Below are 16,942 nucleotides of genomic sequence, written 5' to 3' on the forward strand. Positions count from 1 at the left end.
GCTTAATAAGTTACAATCACATCGGATACTACATATTCGTTTTTGGGAGGAATACTATTGCATGGATTGAGCAGGTTTGTAGTATCTACATCTTACAGATGAGAAAATGAAGTCCAGTGGTTAGTGCCAAAGTCACCCCACTGGTGAGCAATCAACCTTGGATTACAACCACCGTGGTTCTTTAAGCCAGGATCAGAAACACCAGAATGGTGTTAAAACCCAGACTGCTGGGTTCCACCCCGAGTTTCCAATTAAATAAGTCTGAGGTGCAGCCCATGAAAGTGAATTTATCAGAGCTCAGGTTTGCTGCTGCTGCTGCTGGTCTTAAGACCCACTTTGCAAACCACTGAGCTAGACTAGAGCAATGGTTCGCAAACATACCTGCTCATTAGAATCATCTGGAGGCTTAAAATCAACGACCCCATAACTGCCTCAAGGCTGTGGATTTTTCTATTGAAAATATGATCCAGCATTACCACTAGCATATAAAACTCAATTATTCCCAGTACAAAAGGATAAATCTGTAACAACTTTGGAAATTCCACAAAATCTGGAAAGTTGTGGGTTCCCCCCACCATATACACTGAGTGGCCAGATTATTATGATCTCTGAACGCATAATAATCTGGCCACTCAGTGTATATCCTATATAATAAAAGGCAAATATGCAAATTGTCCCCTCGACCAGGAGTTAGACCAGCAGGCAGGCCGACCAACTGCCATGTCCCCTCCCCCTGGCCAGGCTGGCTGGACCCCACCCATGCACGAATTCATGCACCGGGCCTCTAACACACACACACACACACACACACACACACACACACACACACACACTGAGTGGCCAGATTATTATGTGTTCAGAGATCATAATAATCTGGCCACTCAGTATATAGTAGTAATGCAAAATATTTGTAGAGCCAACTATTTAGAGAAGTTTTACATTTCTGATTCCAAATTTCCCATTGTGTGACCCACAGTTCTCTAATGCTTGCCAAATAATTAGAGTTAGCAAATAATAGAGATTGCTGACCATAGGTAAAGCAGTCATGTTTCCTTAATAATATTGTAATGAATATTGATACTTTGAAATTCTTTTCTGAACCCTAGAGAGTTATCTTAGTTTTGACAAAATTTGAAAATCAACCCTGCTTTAAAAATATTCTAATGAAATGTCTTATGACTTTCTGTCATTTAAGAAGTAATTTAAAAGTTATTTTTATAGATATAGTCTGAACTCTATGTTGATATTTTATAGACTAGTTTTTAAAAAATGCTACCTATATAATTCATTATGAAAAATTTCAGTTCTTTAAAAACTATGTACCACAGTACTTTTGCTGGTACCACAAATTAGAAATGGATCCTTATCATTTTCTTTTGTAATACAGGGTGGGACAAAAGTGCATTTACAACTGTTTGTATGGAAAATAATACAAGAATTCATAAATAATAATGTAAGAATAAACTGTGTTTTGCATACTCAGATCTGGAAACCCACTTTTGCCCCATCCTATATACATGTTTTTAGAGAGGTTAGAATTATTGGATAATCTCTTCTAATTTCTATCCATTTGTTGTCAGTGCCTCGTTATAATCATAGTTTATATGCAAAGTCTATGTTATTAATTACATATTTTGCAAAAACCGATGGAATATGGGTTGCATTAATCACACGTAGAGTTTACATAGCAGCCCTAAGAAATCCCAAATACTTTGGAAATACTGTTTCATTTGTGTTCACAGCACTGTTTTCCGGGAGCAGATGGGTCACTGTCACAGCTGAAGGATGAAATGAGAGACACATGCAACGATAAACCCAGCCCAGGGCCTGGTGCACGGCCAGTGCCCAGCAAGCAGCTGCCATTATCGATGCCACGGTTGCTGCTGACTTTTCGGTAGGACCACGGGCGTGGCAGCTTTATCACGCTGTGTGCTTTCTTACCCCGTAGATGTGAAGGCATCGGCGTTTGCTTGTTGGGGTCCTTTTCTCCGTAGCCATTCGAGTGGTTATCATCAGAACGTTGCACGGCTGTGACGGTATTGTCTTTGCGTGCAAAGTCAGGAAGATGGAATACCAGGTTGTAGTAAGAACTTTCCAGAAAGGCACCCAGTCACTGTTAGAGAATTCTGCTGCAAGAGACTCAATGCTAGATCTTTCATTTTGCAACAACTTGGAAAAATTATCTCTCAGTGTTTCAAATTTAGGGATGCCTTCCCTTCCTAGGACAGGTTTTTATCTAATCACAGTGACATGGCAGTCTCAAGGAACCAGGAGATAGAGAACAACCAGGGATGTTAGCTTGCTTAACTGTCCTTGATTTATTCATGATCGTGTACACTGGTAAGCAGGTATTACCCACAATGCTTCCAGCTCTCTGGCACAGGGCAAGTCTTCGCTGGGTTGTCTGGAACACCAAATTGGCGCAACTCACTGTTATGAAGGATAGACTGAGCAGTTTGCCCACAGCTAAGCTCTGTGGGGAGGGCAGAGCCACCCAACAGAGTAGAGAAGAGATACTGGGATTCCTTTTACAGAGCAAACATTGTGGGCTGGGCCTGACGTCCAGTCACAGCTATTTTTATGTCATTTTATAAAGGAAGCAAGCATAGGTTTCTAGACAGAGACGTCTTAAAAGCATTTTGCAAATATTATGTCTGCTTTTCCTCTGTTGCAACATGGATACCATTGCTTCTGGAAGGGACAGTCACTCTTGCTGTGCCATGCTGAAACTCAATGCGCACATCTTATTCATCGCATCAGTAACCTGAGGAGGGAGTGTTATCACAGGATATTAAAATGCCCTGGGTCCAAAGGGAGTTCCCTAAACAGAGGGGAACCCAAATCTGGAAACAAAACACAGCATTATAGAATCAATTCCTATGTACCATTCAAGTTCATGGGCTTTGCCAGGCAAAGCAAGAAAGTTTCCAGGTTGCCACTGGAAGACATAGGACTGGCTACAGCACATTTCTAAAGCAGCTACAGGCCCAGCAGCTACAGGCTCAGCAGCTACAGGTTTCCAAGTATGAAGCTGGTTACTTCAAGTGCTTTACAAAATGTGACCTCCTTCAAATTCCAAAAGGGATTTGATGAAACCTACAAAGAGCAGAAATAAATAAAAAGAAGACCACTGGTTCATCGGAAAGCAATTATACCAAAAAAAATTAAAAAGTTTTGATTGAATAAATTATGCTCTGAGCTTCCTGGCAGCCAACAGGGAAAAAGTAAAGAACAATGGTGGGAAGGTTGAGTCTGCAGGCACAAGGAATGGTTTCCAGTTTGGCAACCTGCAGCTGTCACTTACAGCAGGGTGGCAGGTGTCTTTCTTCCTCCATTCTGTTTCCTTACTTTAAAAATGTGTGGATAATAAGAATCTGGAGGAATGTTGGGGGAATTCAAGGAGAAACTGTATGTGGAGGAAGACTCTAAAGCATAGTAAAACTGAAAGTGGTTTTCAATAGCTTACATTATCCAATAAAAAGAAAACAAAGCATTTTCTTAAATCAGTGTTTGACTATCTTACTACTTAGAGGGTCTGGGACATGGAGGGCACCTGTTTACAGAACCAAGGAAAGACGGGAGAAAGCAGTTCCCAGACATTTTCTCCTTAAGCTTGAGTAAAAGTTCGACCAAGTTCATTCACTCCTTCAAAAAGGAAAAGATGAAAATGCTCAGATCCCAAGCAGCCAAGAAGGCCTGCCGAAGGTCTCATGCAGACAGAGTGCCTCTATGTCATGAGCTCATGATCACAGGCCTAAATAGGCTTTCAATCTGGCCCGCAAACCTGCCACACTTTCAGGACTTCTACAGCCCTCCCTCTGCAGAACCTACTTCAAGACTTCCACAATTTCCACCCACTTAATTCTTCACTCTTCATATCTGACCTCCAGGAGTCTTCCCTGCCCGGTGCTAAGTGAAGTCCCCTTACTTTACACCACCTATGACATTTACTTGCATCATTGTTATTGAACTCGTTATCACCATTGTTGATTAATGACATTATTTGAATTCATTGTTAAATCATTAATCAAAGCGATTACTAACTACATTATTATTACCCTTATTTGCATCACTATTACGTTTATATCTTGTAGGTGGCTGGTTCCCTGACTGTAATCTCCAACACAGTAAGGACCTGTTTTTTGTTCAACCATGTGAATAAAACCATTGCATAACACATGGCCCGGCACATAGTAGGTGCCCAGCCAATATTGGTTAAGTTAATCAGCTTTCCTGATCGCTGGAGAACTCTGCCTAGCGGCGCTGGAGGCCTACAATGGGTAGCAAAGGCCGTCTAAAGTTCCAGTGGCGTTTGCAACTTTTTGCAAAGGGAACTCTGGCTCAATGTTTTTTGGAAGGCGGCACAAAACGCCCCTTTGAAACAACAAAACCAGACAAGTTCTGAAGCAGCCCTGGAGACACCCACCGACCGCAGCAGACGCCAGCAATAAAAACCCTGCAAACATCCCGCGCGCAAAGCCGAGCCCAGCGTGCCAGCTGGAGGCTGCCCCGGGACTGCCCCCTTTCATTTCTCCCGCGCGAAATCCGGCCGGACGGCTCCACTCCCTCCCTCTGCTGCAGGGGGGAGCCCGGCACCCCCCTACTGGTAGCCGCCCCAGGCCGCGCCCATCTGCAGCCCCCTCTCGCGCCGCCAGCGAAGCGAAGTTCCCGGGTCGCGAAGTGTGGATCTGGGGCCGAAGCCTCGCGGCCCTGGGCGGCGGCGCCAACTGGGCGGCGCCGCGCGCTCCCCCTGTCCCGGCGCCGAGTGCGCCCCTCCCCGGGCGGCCGGAGCTTTGGGCGCTGCGCGGCCGCGGGCGTTCGCCGTGCGCTGGCCAGCGGGGAGGCAGGCTCCCGGGCGGCGTGCGCGGAGGAAGCTGGAGCCCGGGTGGAAGCATGGAGCTGGCGACTCGCTCTCAGGTGAGGGTCCGGCCGCCCGCCGCAGCCCCCGCGCCCCCGCGGCCCGCCTTCCCTTAGCGCCCGGCCCTCCTCTGCCTGGGGTGGGAAACGTGGCCCTCGGCCGCCGAGCTGTGGACCCGGCGCGCCCCGTCCCGCGAACCCCGGGGTGGGCGTGCCTCCCAGGTGCGCGCGGTGGGTGGCGGTGGTGCCCGCGGGCTGGAGGGGCAGGGGGCCTCCGCGCTCGGGCTGTGACCTCCGGCCCGGGTCGGTGCCCAGGTCGCAGGCCCGCGGGCCCCAGGACTGCAGGCACTTCGAGGGGAGGCTGCAGAGGCGCGGCGCTCGGCGTGGGCTGCGCTCCTGGAACCGACCGGGGCTGGGAGTGGGGAGCTTTTCTGGTGCGCGCCCCCCCCCCCTCCCCACTTTCTCTCGGAATTGGCACAGACAGAAGGAAGTTTAAGAAAAGCGTCATCTTTCTGAAAAACAGTTGAGGGTCAGGCCAGTTCAACCTGGATAATGGCGTTTAAATAAAAGGAATTGCTCTTGTGTTTGTTCTAGAACTTTGGTAAATGTTCTCAAGGAATTTGTAACCACTTGGGGAGGAGTGGGGGTGTGGATGGCAACGTCATTAGGCCAAGTTAAAAAACAAAAAGCCCCAAGATACCAAACCGTATACACAGCACGACCCCAATGAACGCGTCAGGGTCTGAAGTAGCTCTTAAAAATCTCATTAACCAGCACCTGAGAGTAAGTCACCCTCACGTTTCAGTGGGTGCTGGCCATGGGAACGAGGCTGCAGTGTTCCTTCTTACTTTTAAAAAGAGCCTTCCTCTACTTTCTAGTAGTGAATGTGTTTTCCCCCCCAGAGGTAGGCAATAAACACTTTTGTTTTTCAAATGAACTAAAAATAAAACTTTTAGAAAGGGAAGGAAGCAGCTTGTGAGAGCCCAAGATGCTTTGTATGAAGTGCTGGGGTTTTTTCTGGCTTTTTGTGAGCGCCTCTGACTCACGGCTTCCACACCTTACCACCTTGGACTGGTGTTCCCCTCTTTCTGCACCTGCGTGCTGGGCCTGGGAGCTGGGAGCCAAGGAGCCGGCGCCCAGGGCCCGCGCCCCTGTCACCTGCCCAAGTCCTGCGGCAAAGGAAAGGCAGGGCCCATAACGGGCAGTTTGGCTGTGCAGCCCTTTCTGAAAGGCTTTCCGAAAGGGAACGCTTGAGAGAGAGCTGTTGTGGATGTTGATAAGAAAGAGTAATAGTTTAAAATTTCTCCAGGGAGGGAGGTAGGAAAAGCAAGGAAAACAAACAGTAACTCGAGGTTAAGAAGGACTGAATCAGGGTTAGATTAAAAAAAAAATTTTTTTTTTTTTTGCCGTTGCACTTTACCATCTAATCCAGGGGTCCTCAAATTTTGTAAACAGGGGGCCAGTTCACTGTCCCTCAGACCGTTGGAGGGCCGGACTATAGTTTAAAAAAAAACGATGAGCAAATTCCTATTCACACTGCACATATCTTATTTAGAAGTAAAAAAACTAAACGGCAAAAACACCCGCATGTGGCCCCGCAAGCCAGTAGTTTGAGGACGCCTGATCCTGTGCTTCTAGGAGGCTCAGGTGTCTCCAAGATTTAAAAACGAGCTTCTTGTGAATGTCACCAGTAACTGTATCTTGATAATGTATCACTCTTGCCTGAATCCTGTTTTTTTCTGATGGACTCACTCCCATAGTTCATGCTTAAAATGTATAGGAAGGGAACATTTTCCTGTTATGAGGCTAAATTTTGGTAGCTCTAAAATGTTAAGCTGTTACCACGTGGGAGTAATCCAACAAATGCTTTCCGACACCTTATGCGTCAATTAGGGCAAATTACTAAGTGTAAGGTGATCAGATGTTTTGTTTTGTTTTCTTTACTAACGGTCTCCTACCTGGCAGTCCACGTTAAGATTTGTGTGATGATTTTTTTTCCAGTGGAAGTGTTCCTGTTCATAATTTACATGCGAGCAGATGATAGTCTCCCTAATTTAAATGAGAGGAGAATGGTTCTGCGGGTTATGAAAGATCCGCTGCAGATAAGGGCACTTCATGAGCATTTCAGGAGCAGCGAGGTGTTAGAGCCCTGTGGTGGCACCCTGTGCCCAGCCCTACGAATATAGCAGTTGGGGCACTGCCTGGAGCGTGTTGCTGAGCTGAGTCTCGGCTCAGTGTGCAGTGGGTTAATCTCACACAAACAGTAAATAAAATTTCCATCCCCTGCAAAGCTCAGAGGGGGAAGGGGTTCGGCAAGGCGCAGCCCAGGCCTCGTGCTCTGAGTAGAGGGAACTAGGCCGGGAGGAGAGGGGAAGGGACTCATTTAAACCCCAAATTCCTCTCTAGACTCTGTTTTAGGAACTATGTTTTATTGATGTTGAGAGAGAGAGGAAGGGAGAGCGATAGAGGGAGAGAAACATCAATGAGAGAGGAACATCATCATTGGCTGCATCCTGCACGCCCCCTACTGGGGATGGAGCCCAGAACCTGGGCCTGTGTCCTGACCAGGAATCCAACCAGCGACCTCTTGGTTCCTGGGTGGTAGACACTCAAAAAACGCTGAGCCACAACGGCTTTTTTTTTTTTTTTTCCTTCTTCTTTTTTCTTTTGAAACCTCACCAGCGTGTTGGAGTTGATGTTCTCTGACAGTGATCACACCTCCCGTGGGCTGTAGTCCTTGTTGGGCTGGTCACTGTGTTTGTGGTTTCATATTGAATGACAGGAACAATACCCAGTAGGTGGTCCCGTACTGAGAGCGCTCAGCAGTGCAGCTCACGGGAGCTGAGGGTGAGCTGGCCTCAGCTTCCTGGCAGAGAGACGGGGAGGTCCTGAATGTCCGTGCTGTCTTTGAACTCTCTTCTAGCTTCAGGGTGCAGTTTGGTCCCTGAGAGAAGGAAGTGATGCTCAATGTTCTCATGAATAGGCGTGCTGTTGCAGGGGTAAAGGAGGGGTAAAGGGGAGTTTTTCTGGGTATTGACCTCATAGCTACAAAGTTTGTACCCAGCTTAAAATTGGTGCCCAAAGCCCCAGATTACAGTGGTTCTCAACCTTCCTAATGCCGCGACCCTTTAATACAGTTCCTCATGTTGTGGTGACCCGCAACCATAAAATTATTTTCGTTGCTACTTCATAACTGTAATTTTGCTACTGTTAATGAATCGTAATGTAAATATCTGTGTTTTCCGATGGTCTTAGGTGACCCTGCTAGCGGTTCTCAGCAAAACAGATATTTACATTACGACCCACAGGTTGAGAACCGCTAGCAGGGTCGCCTAAGACCATCGGAGCTAGCAGGGTCGCCTAAGACCATCGGAAAACACAGATATTTACATTACGATTCATTAACAGTAGCAAAATTACAGTTATGAAGTAGCAACGAAAATAATTTTATGGTTGCGGGTCACCACAACATGAGGAACTGTATTAAAGGGTCGCGGCATTAAAAAGGTTGAGAACCGCTCTAACCGGTTTGGCTCAGTGGATAGAGCGTCGGCCTGCGGACTGGAGGGTCCCAGGTTCGATTCCGGTCAAGGGCATGTGCCTTGGTTGCAGGCACATGCCCAGTGGGGGGCGTGCAGGAGGCAGCTGATTGATGTGTCTCTCTCATCGATGTTTCTAACTCTCTATCCCTCTCCCTTCCTCTCTGTAAAAAATCAATAAAAATATTTAAAATAAATAAATAAATAAAAATAAAAAGGTTGAGAACCACTGCCCCAGAAGGTCACGGTGGCGGGAGGGGGGTGTCCTCTTGGAAGGACAGCGCAATGATTTGCCACTTTTATAGTTCCGTATTTAAAAGGCCACTGGTGGTTGTTTTGATAAACAACTGACTCATCAATTTAAGAGCCGAATGTTTAGTGATCAGGAGAAACCTCAGAGAACAGCAGTTCTGCCGTGGTCCGGTATACAGGACAGAGAGCCATGACATAATTAGGTGACTTCAAAACATTTATTAATCTTACACTAAGTTCATGAAAAGATCAGTAAAGCCATTTGAATAGAATAGTCCGGGCATGTTCCTTTTAAACTGCTGTTGAGAGTTCTTGACCCATCCGCACTCTCCGAGTTACCGTTTAGAATTCTTACCTCCGGGTGCAGTTTTGCTTTGTGAAGACTCATTCTAGCTGTATTGACCAAAGTGGAATTGTTTTAGGCTACTTAGGGGATGGGTAGAGATAAGAAAATAATAGTGGGGCCTTTCCCCCCCCCCTTTTTGTTTATGAAAAGCAGTGGTTTCTGAGTGTTTTAAAATAGTACCATGCAGAGGCATATTTGGTAAATAGAGCTGAAGTTAACACACAGGAAAGTTTGTCTTCCATAGTGAAAGTCAGTGCCCTCCCTGCACTGCAAACATATGTCCTGGCGGCAGAGTTTGAGTTCAAATCGATGATGTTTTCTGCCTGTTCCCCCCCCACCCCCACCCCCACCCCACAGTCATCAGCTGGTGACTGAGGGCTCCCTGCCTGGGTTAGTCCGTTATCACGTGTTTTTTAAGCACCAGCTGTGTGCTAGGTGTTGTGAGTTATGCTGGAAGACAGGAAGACTCTTGCCTTTTCTGCCTTTGCCAGGGCCCAGCTGGCTTCTGCTCTGTGCTGTGGGGACCTAGGTGGCCTTTGGTTTGGAGAGTGGGAGGTGTTAAGAGCCATCCTTCTGCACAGCCGCGCACGGCTCAGTGGTTGAGCATGGACCAGTGGGACCAGGAGGTCACAGTTGGATTCCCTGTCAGGGCACATGCCCAGGTTGCAGGCTTCATCCCCAGTGTGGGGTGTGCAGGAGGCAGCCAATCAATGATTCTCTCTCATTATTGGTGTTTCTATCTCTCTCTCCCTCTCTCTCTGAAATCAATAAAAATATATATATATTTTTAAAAAGAGCCATTCTTCCCAACCTTCCCCCTCCACCCCCACCGTAGGAAACTATCACTTCCTTTTAAAAGTCAGGCTGTGCTAGGTACTTAAAGTTATCAGAATTAATCCTCACTGTAATTCTCTGAAGTGGGTAGCATTATCTGCATTTTAAAGATAAGGTGAAATTGAGCAATTAGCTTCAGGCAACCAGCGCGGAAGGAGCGGATTCAGTTCCCAGGGCCTTTGCCTGACTCTTGCCATTGGAAGCACAGACGTGGTCAGGTTACCAGATTTTCACGGAAATAATTTTATGAGGCTAGAGGTCTTTGCCCAACATAGTGCCACTGAGATGGCCAGGGGCGTGCCAAGTAGACGGTGCTGTTTAAATATGAGGGGTGTGAGCACTTCTGTTTTTCCTCATGATTACCTTCTCCCCTCCTTCCAACTGGGAGGGCTGGGGTCTTCACGGGAGGAGCTGGTCTTAGGCTCTGCACAGGCTTCCTTGGACGATGTCTGCACATGTCAGCTTCAGGATAGGAATAAGGCCCACCCAGCTTGTACATGACAGTGATTTTCACGTGATTTTTGTATTGTGTAAGAAACGGCATGTGAAGCCCTAGCCGGTTTGGCTTGGTGGATGGAGCGTCAGCCTGCAGACTGAAAGGTCCCAGGTTCGATTCCTGTCAAGCGCATGTACCTTGGTTGCGGGCACATCCCCTGTAGGGGGTGTGCAGGAGGCAGCTGATTGATGTTTCTCTCTTATCAATGTTTCTAACTCTCTATCCCTCTCCTTTCCTCTCTGTAAAAAAATCAATAAAATATATATATTTTTAAAAAGAAGTGTCATGTTAAGAGAAGCCGAAATGAAAATAAACATTGAGCGACTGCTCTACCTACCCACTGTCTGGGTGTCATTTTCTAGTGATTTTTCCACCCAGTGGCTTTGTCCCGTCACCGGTTTTGCATAGCTTTTATCGTATGACTGCTGTTTGATTCTTTCTTCAGTTCCTTCAATACTATTTTTCTCAGTAGCTTGGAGTTCTTGATAGCTTTCATGTTTAATGACTGCAGTATTTCATTGAGTAGATGTGTGTTCCATGTGTTAATTTTCTGTTGCTGAAACACTTTTTTTTTTATTACTAAAGGAATTTTACAGGAAGTGTCTTGGGTATATGCACATACTAGTACATACTTATTCCTTGTGTTGGCGTCCACACTGTTCTTAATTATTGTTCTTTGCCATGTGCTTACTATCTCACAAAAGGAAAGGGGCCTGATTTTCGATGGTGGGAACCTCTGACACATTGTTTTCTTACGGCATTTCTCTTTTTGTTGAATTGTATCAGCTGAGAGAAAGCAGTTTTTGCTCAGGTTGGAACCTGGGCTCATGATCACTGGACCGAAACAGTGGCTTTTTCTTCCTGAACTTAGAATACCTATTGGAATGTGCTTCTTTGGGGGAGGGGGACAGCAGTAGAGGTATGTTCTTTACCACCTTCAGGTCTGCCTGGACCCCCCCCCCCCGCCACACACACACACACACAATGCTAGTGGATGCCTCGCGGGAGTGCCTGTGGACGGGACTGTCCTGGGATTTGGGCGGTTGGTTGTGGCAGTGGAAGGCGGGGACCCTGTGCCCAGCTGCTCTCCTGGGGGGCAGTGAATCCCTGTTTTAAAGGAGGTGCCTGCTTTGGTCTTGCTTATTTGAACTACGAGTCATCTCCGAGGTAGCATTCCTGAAGACGGGACATCTAAAGTCAAGTAGTAGGTTTCCCGATACGAAGTGCTGGTTGTAATGGGCGGGTGCAGTTTGGAAAACGTCACCAGACATGTGCACTTTTCTGGTCGCGTGCTGCACTGGAAACGTTTACAGAAGAGCATTCCACATCCCTGGGTGCGAGCTCTGAAGCCTGAGCTTTAGGACAGCCTGGGGAGGGGGGGGGGGCAGGTGTGTGGGCAACAAGTTCCCAGGTGTCTTGCGTCCTTGCCAGTTGTGCCAATATCCTCAGGACTGGGCGTGGTCGGGGATCCCTCCCCACAAACCCCTTTGCCGTTCCCCCAAACCTGCCATGCAGCAGCACAGTGGTGTGGGCAGCCCCCATCTTTTTACACCCCCTTCAGGAGAGTCCTGTGTCCTTGGAGAGGGCCGTGCATTTGTGAGTGAGCTCTGGCATTTGGTCTTCTGTCCCAGGGCCCAGCCCTCCCCACCTCCCCCCTGCCCTCCCCACCTCCCCCCTGCCCTCCCCACCTCCCCCCTGCCCTCCCCACCTCCCCCCTGCACTCCCCACCTCCCCCCTGCCCTCCCCACCTCCCCCCTGCCCTCCCCACCTCCCCCCTGCCCTCCCCACTTCCCCCCTGCCCTCCCCTCGGCTGCCTGCTGGCAGATCTCCTCTTCTGTTCGGAGGGCCCAGGGTTTACCCCAGGGGAGTGGCCCTTGACTCAAAACCGTGCCGCAGGCCCAAATGACAAAACCCTGATGTGTGAGGGGCCTGGCACCTAGGAGGTAGGTGTTAGATACGTGTTGACCATTTTACAAGGATGGTGTCCGGCTGTCAGTGTGTGTGCCGCGCCAGCACAGCCAAGGGTTCTGCGAGCCTGAGGGGGGGCTGGTGAAGGATGAAGAAAAAGACAAAGAGAATAAGCTGGGTCCAAAGATAATAAGTGGATCTTCTGTGCCTGGCTGAGGCCACAGAACAGACCCAGACTGCAAAGCTGATGCTTTATTTATAGTCAGGGGTAAACAAGGTAATTTATAATGTTCTTGTAATTTTCACTTGTTTTGGCAGCAGTTGCTGCCCCTCCCACAGCCCATTAGCTACCCAGGAAAGATCTAGGGAGCAGTCACAAGATCAAGCTTAATTATGCTTAGAGGACTGTGCCCTCCAAGCTGGGACTTGTTTGCGGCTTTGCCAGCAGGTCAGTCCGAGGCTTAACCCTAGAACCGCTCCCTACAAGTGTGTAGTGAGTGGAAGCATGAGTTATGGCAGTCGGGACACCCTGGAGCGGGCTGGGCTTCTCGAATTTTTCTGTTGCACGAACGGACCGGTTCCTGCCTGCCCCAGAGGCCTGGAGGTGTAGCAGCCTCGCCCGCCTGGGCGGATGTTCTCATCAATCTCCAGCTTCATCTGTAAAAGTCATGCCTGATGGCTTCTCGGCCTTTTGGCTACGATCGAGTGTAGTCTCTGTTCTTAGCAGTTTAAAAGTCAGGCCTGTTTTGCATTCTTTTCCATGAGACGTTTTAATTGATTTTAATACAGATGTGCTACTTTACATGACTCTTCCAGGAAACCATCCCCTTCCCTGTCCCACCTGGGGTTTGGGAAGCCCTCCAGCTGACCCTGACCTCCCCCAGTTTGGGGAGCATAAAACTTAGACATCGCACCTGTAATAAATCCTAAAATAGAAAAGATAATCCCCCCAATATCTTCTTATTTAAAGCTCCAGGACTCCGAGGGCTTCGTTGATATTGAAATCCCTGGGAACACGTTAGATGCAAACTGTCTAGTACCTTCATTTTGTTCTCCATTAGCCTGGCCTTAAAATGGAAAGTGAAGAAAAAAACAGAAGTGCATTTAAACATCATTGTTTATTTTGAACCCTCTCTCTTTTCTCCTCTGACAATGGGTCCCAGGCATTTTTTTTTTTTTTTTTAACTTGGGGAGTTTTTTACATCAGAGTAGTTGAAGCCAATGGGACTTCACTTAGCCTTTCCCAGCCAGGGCCTCTGACATGGACTCCCCTTACCCGGCTTAAACCACCACCAACAACAACAACAGGCTTCCTTCTGTGTTCCCACACTCCCAGCTTTAAGAACTCCCCGAAAAGAGCATCTGGCTGTGCGCGTGACCTCCGTCGCGCCGAGTGGGCCCTCTGCCCGGCTGCAGTTAGGAACGAGGAGGCACGCGCTCTCGGGGAGTGTGCACGTGCACTCGGGCACAACGCCAGGAGCCACGTGGTGTGCGCAGCCCGCACGGGCCCCCAGCCCAGGGATTGTTCTGCACAGTCTCCACTGGCAGGGCACAAGTGTGTCAAGAGGCTCCCTGTCTAAAGGCCTCAGGGCTGGGCTGGGCCGTGAAGGTCCCCCCCCCCCCCATCCCTGTGCAGATCTGCTCGGCGCCTGTCTGTCTGCACTGAGCACGAGGACCCTCTCTCTCCTCTGGAAGATGGGGGCCTCACTGCCCCCCAGCCTTTAAAACATAATTTTTCAATTACAGTTGATGTACGATATTATATTAGTTTCAGGTGTACATCATAGTGATTAGACATTTCTATACCTTACTAAGTGCCCCCCCCCCGCCCCCCCGCTTGTAAGTCTAGTACCCATCTAGCGCCATACTGAGTTATTGCAATACTGGAGGCCCGGTGCATGAAATTCATGCATGGGAGTGGGGGGGGGGTGGTCCCTCAGCCTGGCCTGTACCCTCTCCAATCTGGGACCCCTCGGGGGATGTCTCATTGCCAGTTGCGGGATCGGGCTTAAACGGGCAGTCGGACATCCCTCTCACAATCTGGGATCACTGGTTCCTAACCACTCACCTGCCTGCCTGATTGTCCCTAACTGCCCTCCCCTGCCAGTCTGATCACCCCTAACTGTACCCCTGCCGGCCTGATCACCCCTAACCGCCTTTGCCTCGGCCTCTTCCACCGTGGCTTTGTCTGGCAGGAGGACTGGACGTCCGGAAGATGTCCGGTTGACCCGGTCTAATTAGCATATTACCCTTTTATTAGTATAGATTATGGATTATACTCCCTATGCTGAGCTTTACATGCCTGTGACTATTTTTTCCATCTGTGAAACTACTGCGTGTTCTCCTCCCGTCTGGCTCTGAGCTGTGTAGGTGTGGCTGATCTTGCCGCCCCTAGAAGTCTTCCTGACCATCCGCCCCACAGCTGGGTCAGGTGCCCTTCTGGACTCCTCCCGTTCACATTTATCACACCACAGTGAAATGGTTTAAAGATCGTCTGGCTCCCCCTACCCCATATGACTCATTCCTCGTCGGATCCCTTAGCATGGTGCCCAGCACAGACTGGTACTATTACAGTCCTTTTGATGCCTTTTCGTTATAGCCACGGACATAGCGGCTTCTGCTTCACAGAACGCTGTCAGTCGTAGTTTGGAAGCCATCAGAGCTTTATGCAAACGTTCTCATGCCTTTCCTCCCGGGCATAGGGGAGGAATGCCTTTTCCTGGGCCTTGAATAGGCAAGGCTATTTGATAACCAGTCTCTCAGAATCCAGAGACATCTCCACACTGGCTTCACCTTTCCTGTCTGCTGCCCTTTCTGGAAGAGGAAATTACCCAGCACTTCCCATGCGGTTTGGCTCCCTTCCCTCAGGGCCTCTGCCAGAGCGAAGTCTGGTTCCTCGGCTACTCCTTCAGATAGCTCTTCTAAGCCCTGCACGCTCAGGCACGTCTGTGTATTTCTCCCCACGTATATTTTCTCTTTGAAAAATGACAGTGATTATTTTCTTGTGCCCTTTTTTTACTTTGGTAAAATGTGCATGACATAGAATTTACCAGGTTAACTCTTTTGAAGTGTACAATTTAGTGGCATGAGGTAGAGTCATGTTGTTGTGGAACCATCACCACCATCCATCTCTAGAATTTCCCTAAATTGAAACTCTGTGCCCACTAAACACTTAACTCCCCATTCCTCTCCCTCCCCCCCCAGCCCCTGATAATCCCCACTCCACTTTCTGTCTCGATGAATCTGACTATTCTAGGTACTGCCTGTAAGTTGTATTGGAATCCTATCGTATTGGAATCATCCACTATTTGTCCTTTTGTGCCTGACTTATTTCACTTAGCATAATGTTGTCAGGGTTTCATTTGTGTTGTAACATACCGGAGTTCCATTCTTTTTTTAAAGCTGAGTAATCATCTATTGTATGTGTGCATATACCACATTTTGTTTCTCCATTCATCATCCCTGGACATTTGGGCTGTTTTCACCTTTTGGTTCCTGTGAAAAATGCTATAAACATTGGTATAAAATATCTGTTTGAACCCCTGCTTCCAAAATACTTTTGGACATAGAGTTAAAAGTGGAATTGCGGTTTTGGTACATTTTGTTTTTGTTTTCATTGGTTTGAAAGTATTTTCTAATTCCCTTTGTGACTTCTTCTTTGACCCATTCGTTGTTTAAGAGTGTGTTTAATTTCCACGTTTGTGAAATTTTCAGATTTCTTTCCGTTATTGATTTCCAGTTTTTATTCCACTGTGATTGGAAAAGACAGTTTATGTGATTCCAATAATTTAAATTAATTCTGACTTGTTTTGTGGCCTAATATGTGATCTCTTTGGGGGGGAGTTTTCCATGTGCTCCTGAGGAAAATGTATATTCAGTTGTTGGGTGGAGTGTATATGTCGGGTAGTTCTGGTTGCTTTATCGTGTTGTTCGTTTTCTCTATTTCCTTACTGATCTTCCGTATGGTGGTTCTATCCATTATTGACAGTGGGGTATCGGAGTCTCCAGCTATTGTTGTAGAAACATCTGTTTCACTTTCTATGCTCTCAGTGTTTGCTGCATGTGTTTTGGAGCGCTGATGTTTGGTGCTACATATTTATAATAGTATTACCTTCTTGGTGCATTGGCCCTTTCATCGATCTAAAGGAGGGTCTTGCCTTCCATTTGTAAACAATGCGACCTCTGTGAAGCACAGTGAAGCGAAGCACAATGAGGTGTGCCTGTGCTTCGTCTGGTGCGAGTGTGGTCACTCCATCTCTCAGGGTTCCTGTTTGTGTTGAACGTTTCCACCCTTTCACTTTCAACCTAATTGCATGATTAGACCTAAAGTCTCTTGTAGAGAACATACAGTTGGATTCCGTTTGTTTGTTTTTTTAAAATTCATTTTTACCGTCTATGTTTTCTGATTGAAGACTTTAACCTATTTGCGTTTAAATGGTTATTAATAGGGAAGATCTTAACTTTTGCCACTTTTTTTTAATTTTGTATGTCTTAAAGTTTGATTTTTTTGACCCTTATTTGCTCCATTATTGCCTATATTTGTGCAGTGTTGACTTCTTTGGAGTGACATGTTTTGGTTTCTTATTATTTATTTACTAGAGGTCCGGTGCACGAAATTCGTGCACTGGGAGGGGCCGGGGGGGTCTCTCAGCCAGGCCTGTGCCCTCTCGCAGTCCAGGAGCCCTCGGGGGATGTCTGTCCGTCAAACAT

At 47.7% G+C, this 16,942-nt stretch overlaps 1 protein-coding gene across 2 annotated transcripts in view; it reads left to right on the forward strand.

Moving 5' to 3' along the window:
- Positions 1-4,149: 4,149 nt before the first annotated feature.
- The window catches only part of CDCA7L (cell division cycle associated 7 like), a 34,011-nt gene continuing 21,218 nt past the window's right edge, over positions 4,150-16,942 (forward strand). Inside the window, exon 1 of one of the 2 annotated variants that reach the window (XM_079786508.1) lies at positions 4,150-4,917. In XM_079786508.1, coding sequence (XP_079642634.1) covers positions 4,894-4,917 — 24 coding nt within the window. In that variant the 5' untranslated portion in view covers positions 4,150-4,893. The remainder of the gene's footprint in view (positions 4,918-16,942) is intronic. The other variant, XM_079786507.1, reaches the window with a different exon arrangement.

This window comes from Cnephaeus nilssonii (genome assembly GCF_951640355.1).
Source record: "Cnephaeus nilssonii genome assembly, chromosome: 12".
Taxonomy (NCBI): Eukaryota; Metazoa; Chordata; class Mammalia; order Chiroptera; family Vespertilionidae; genus Cnephaeus; species Cnephaeus nilssonii.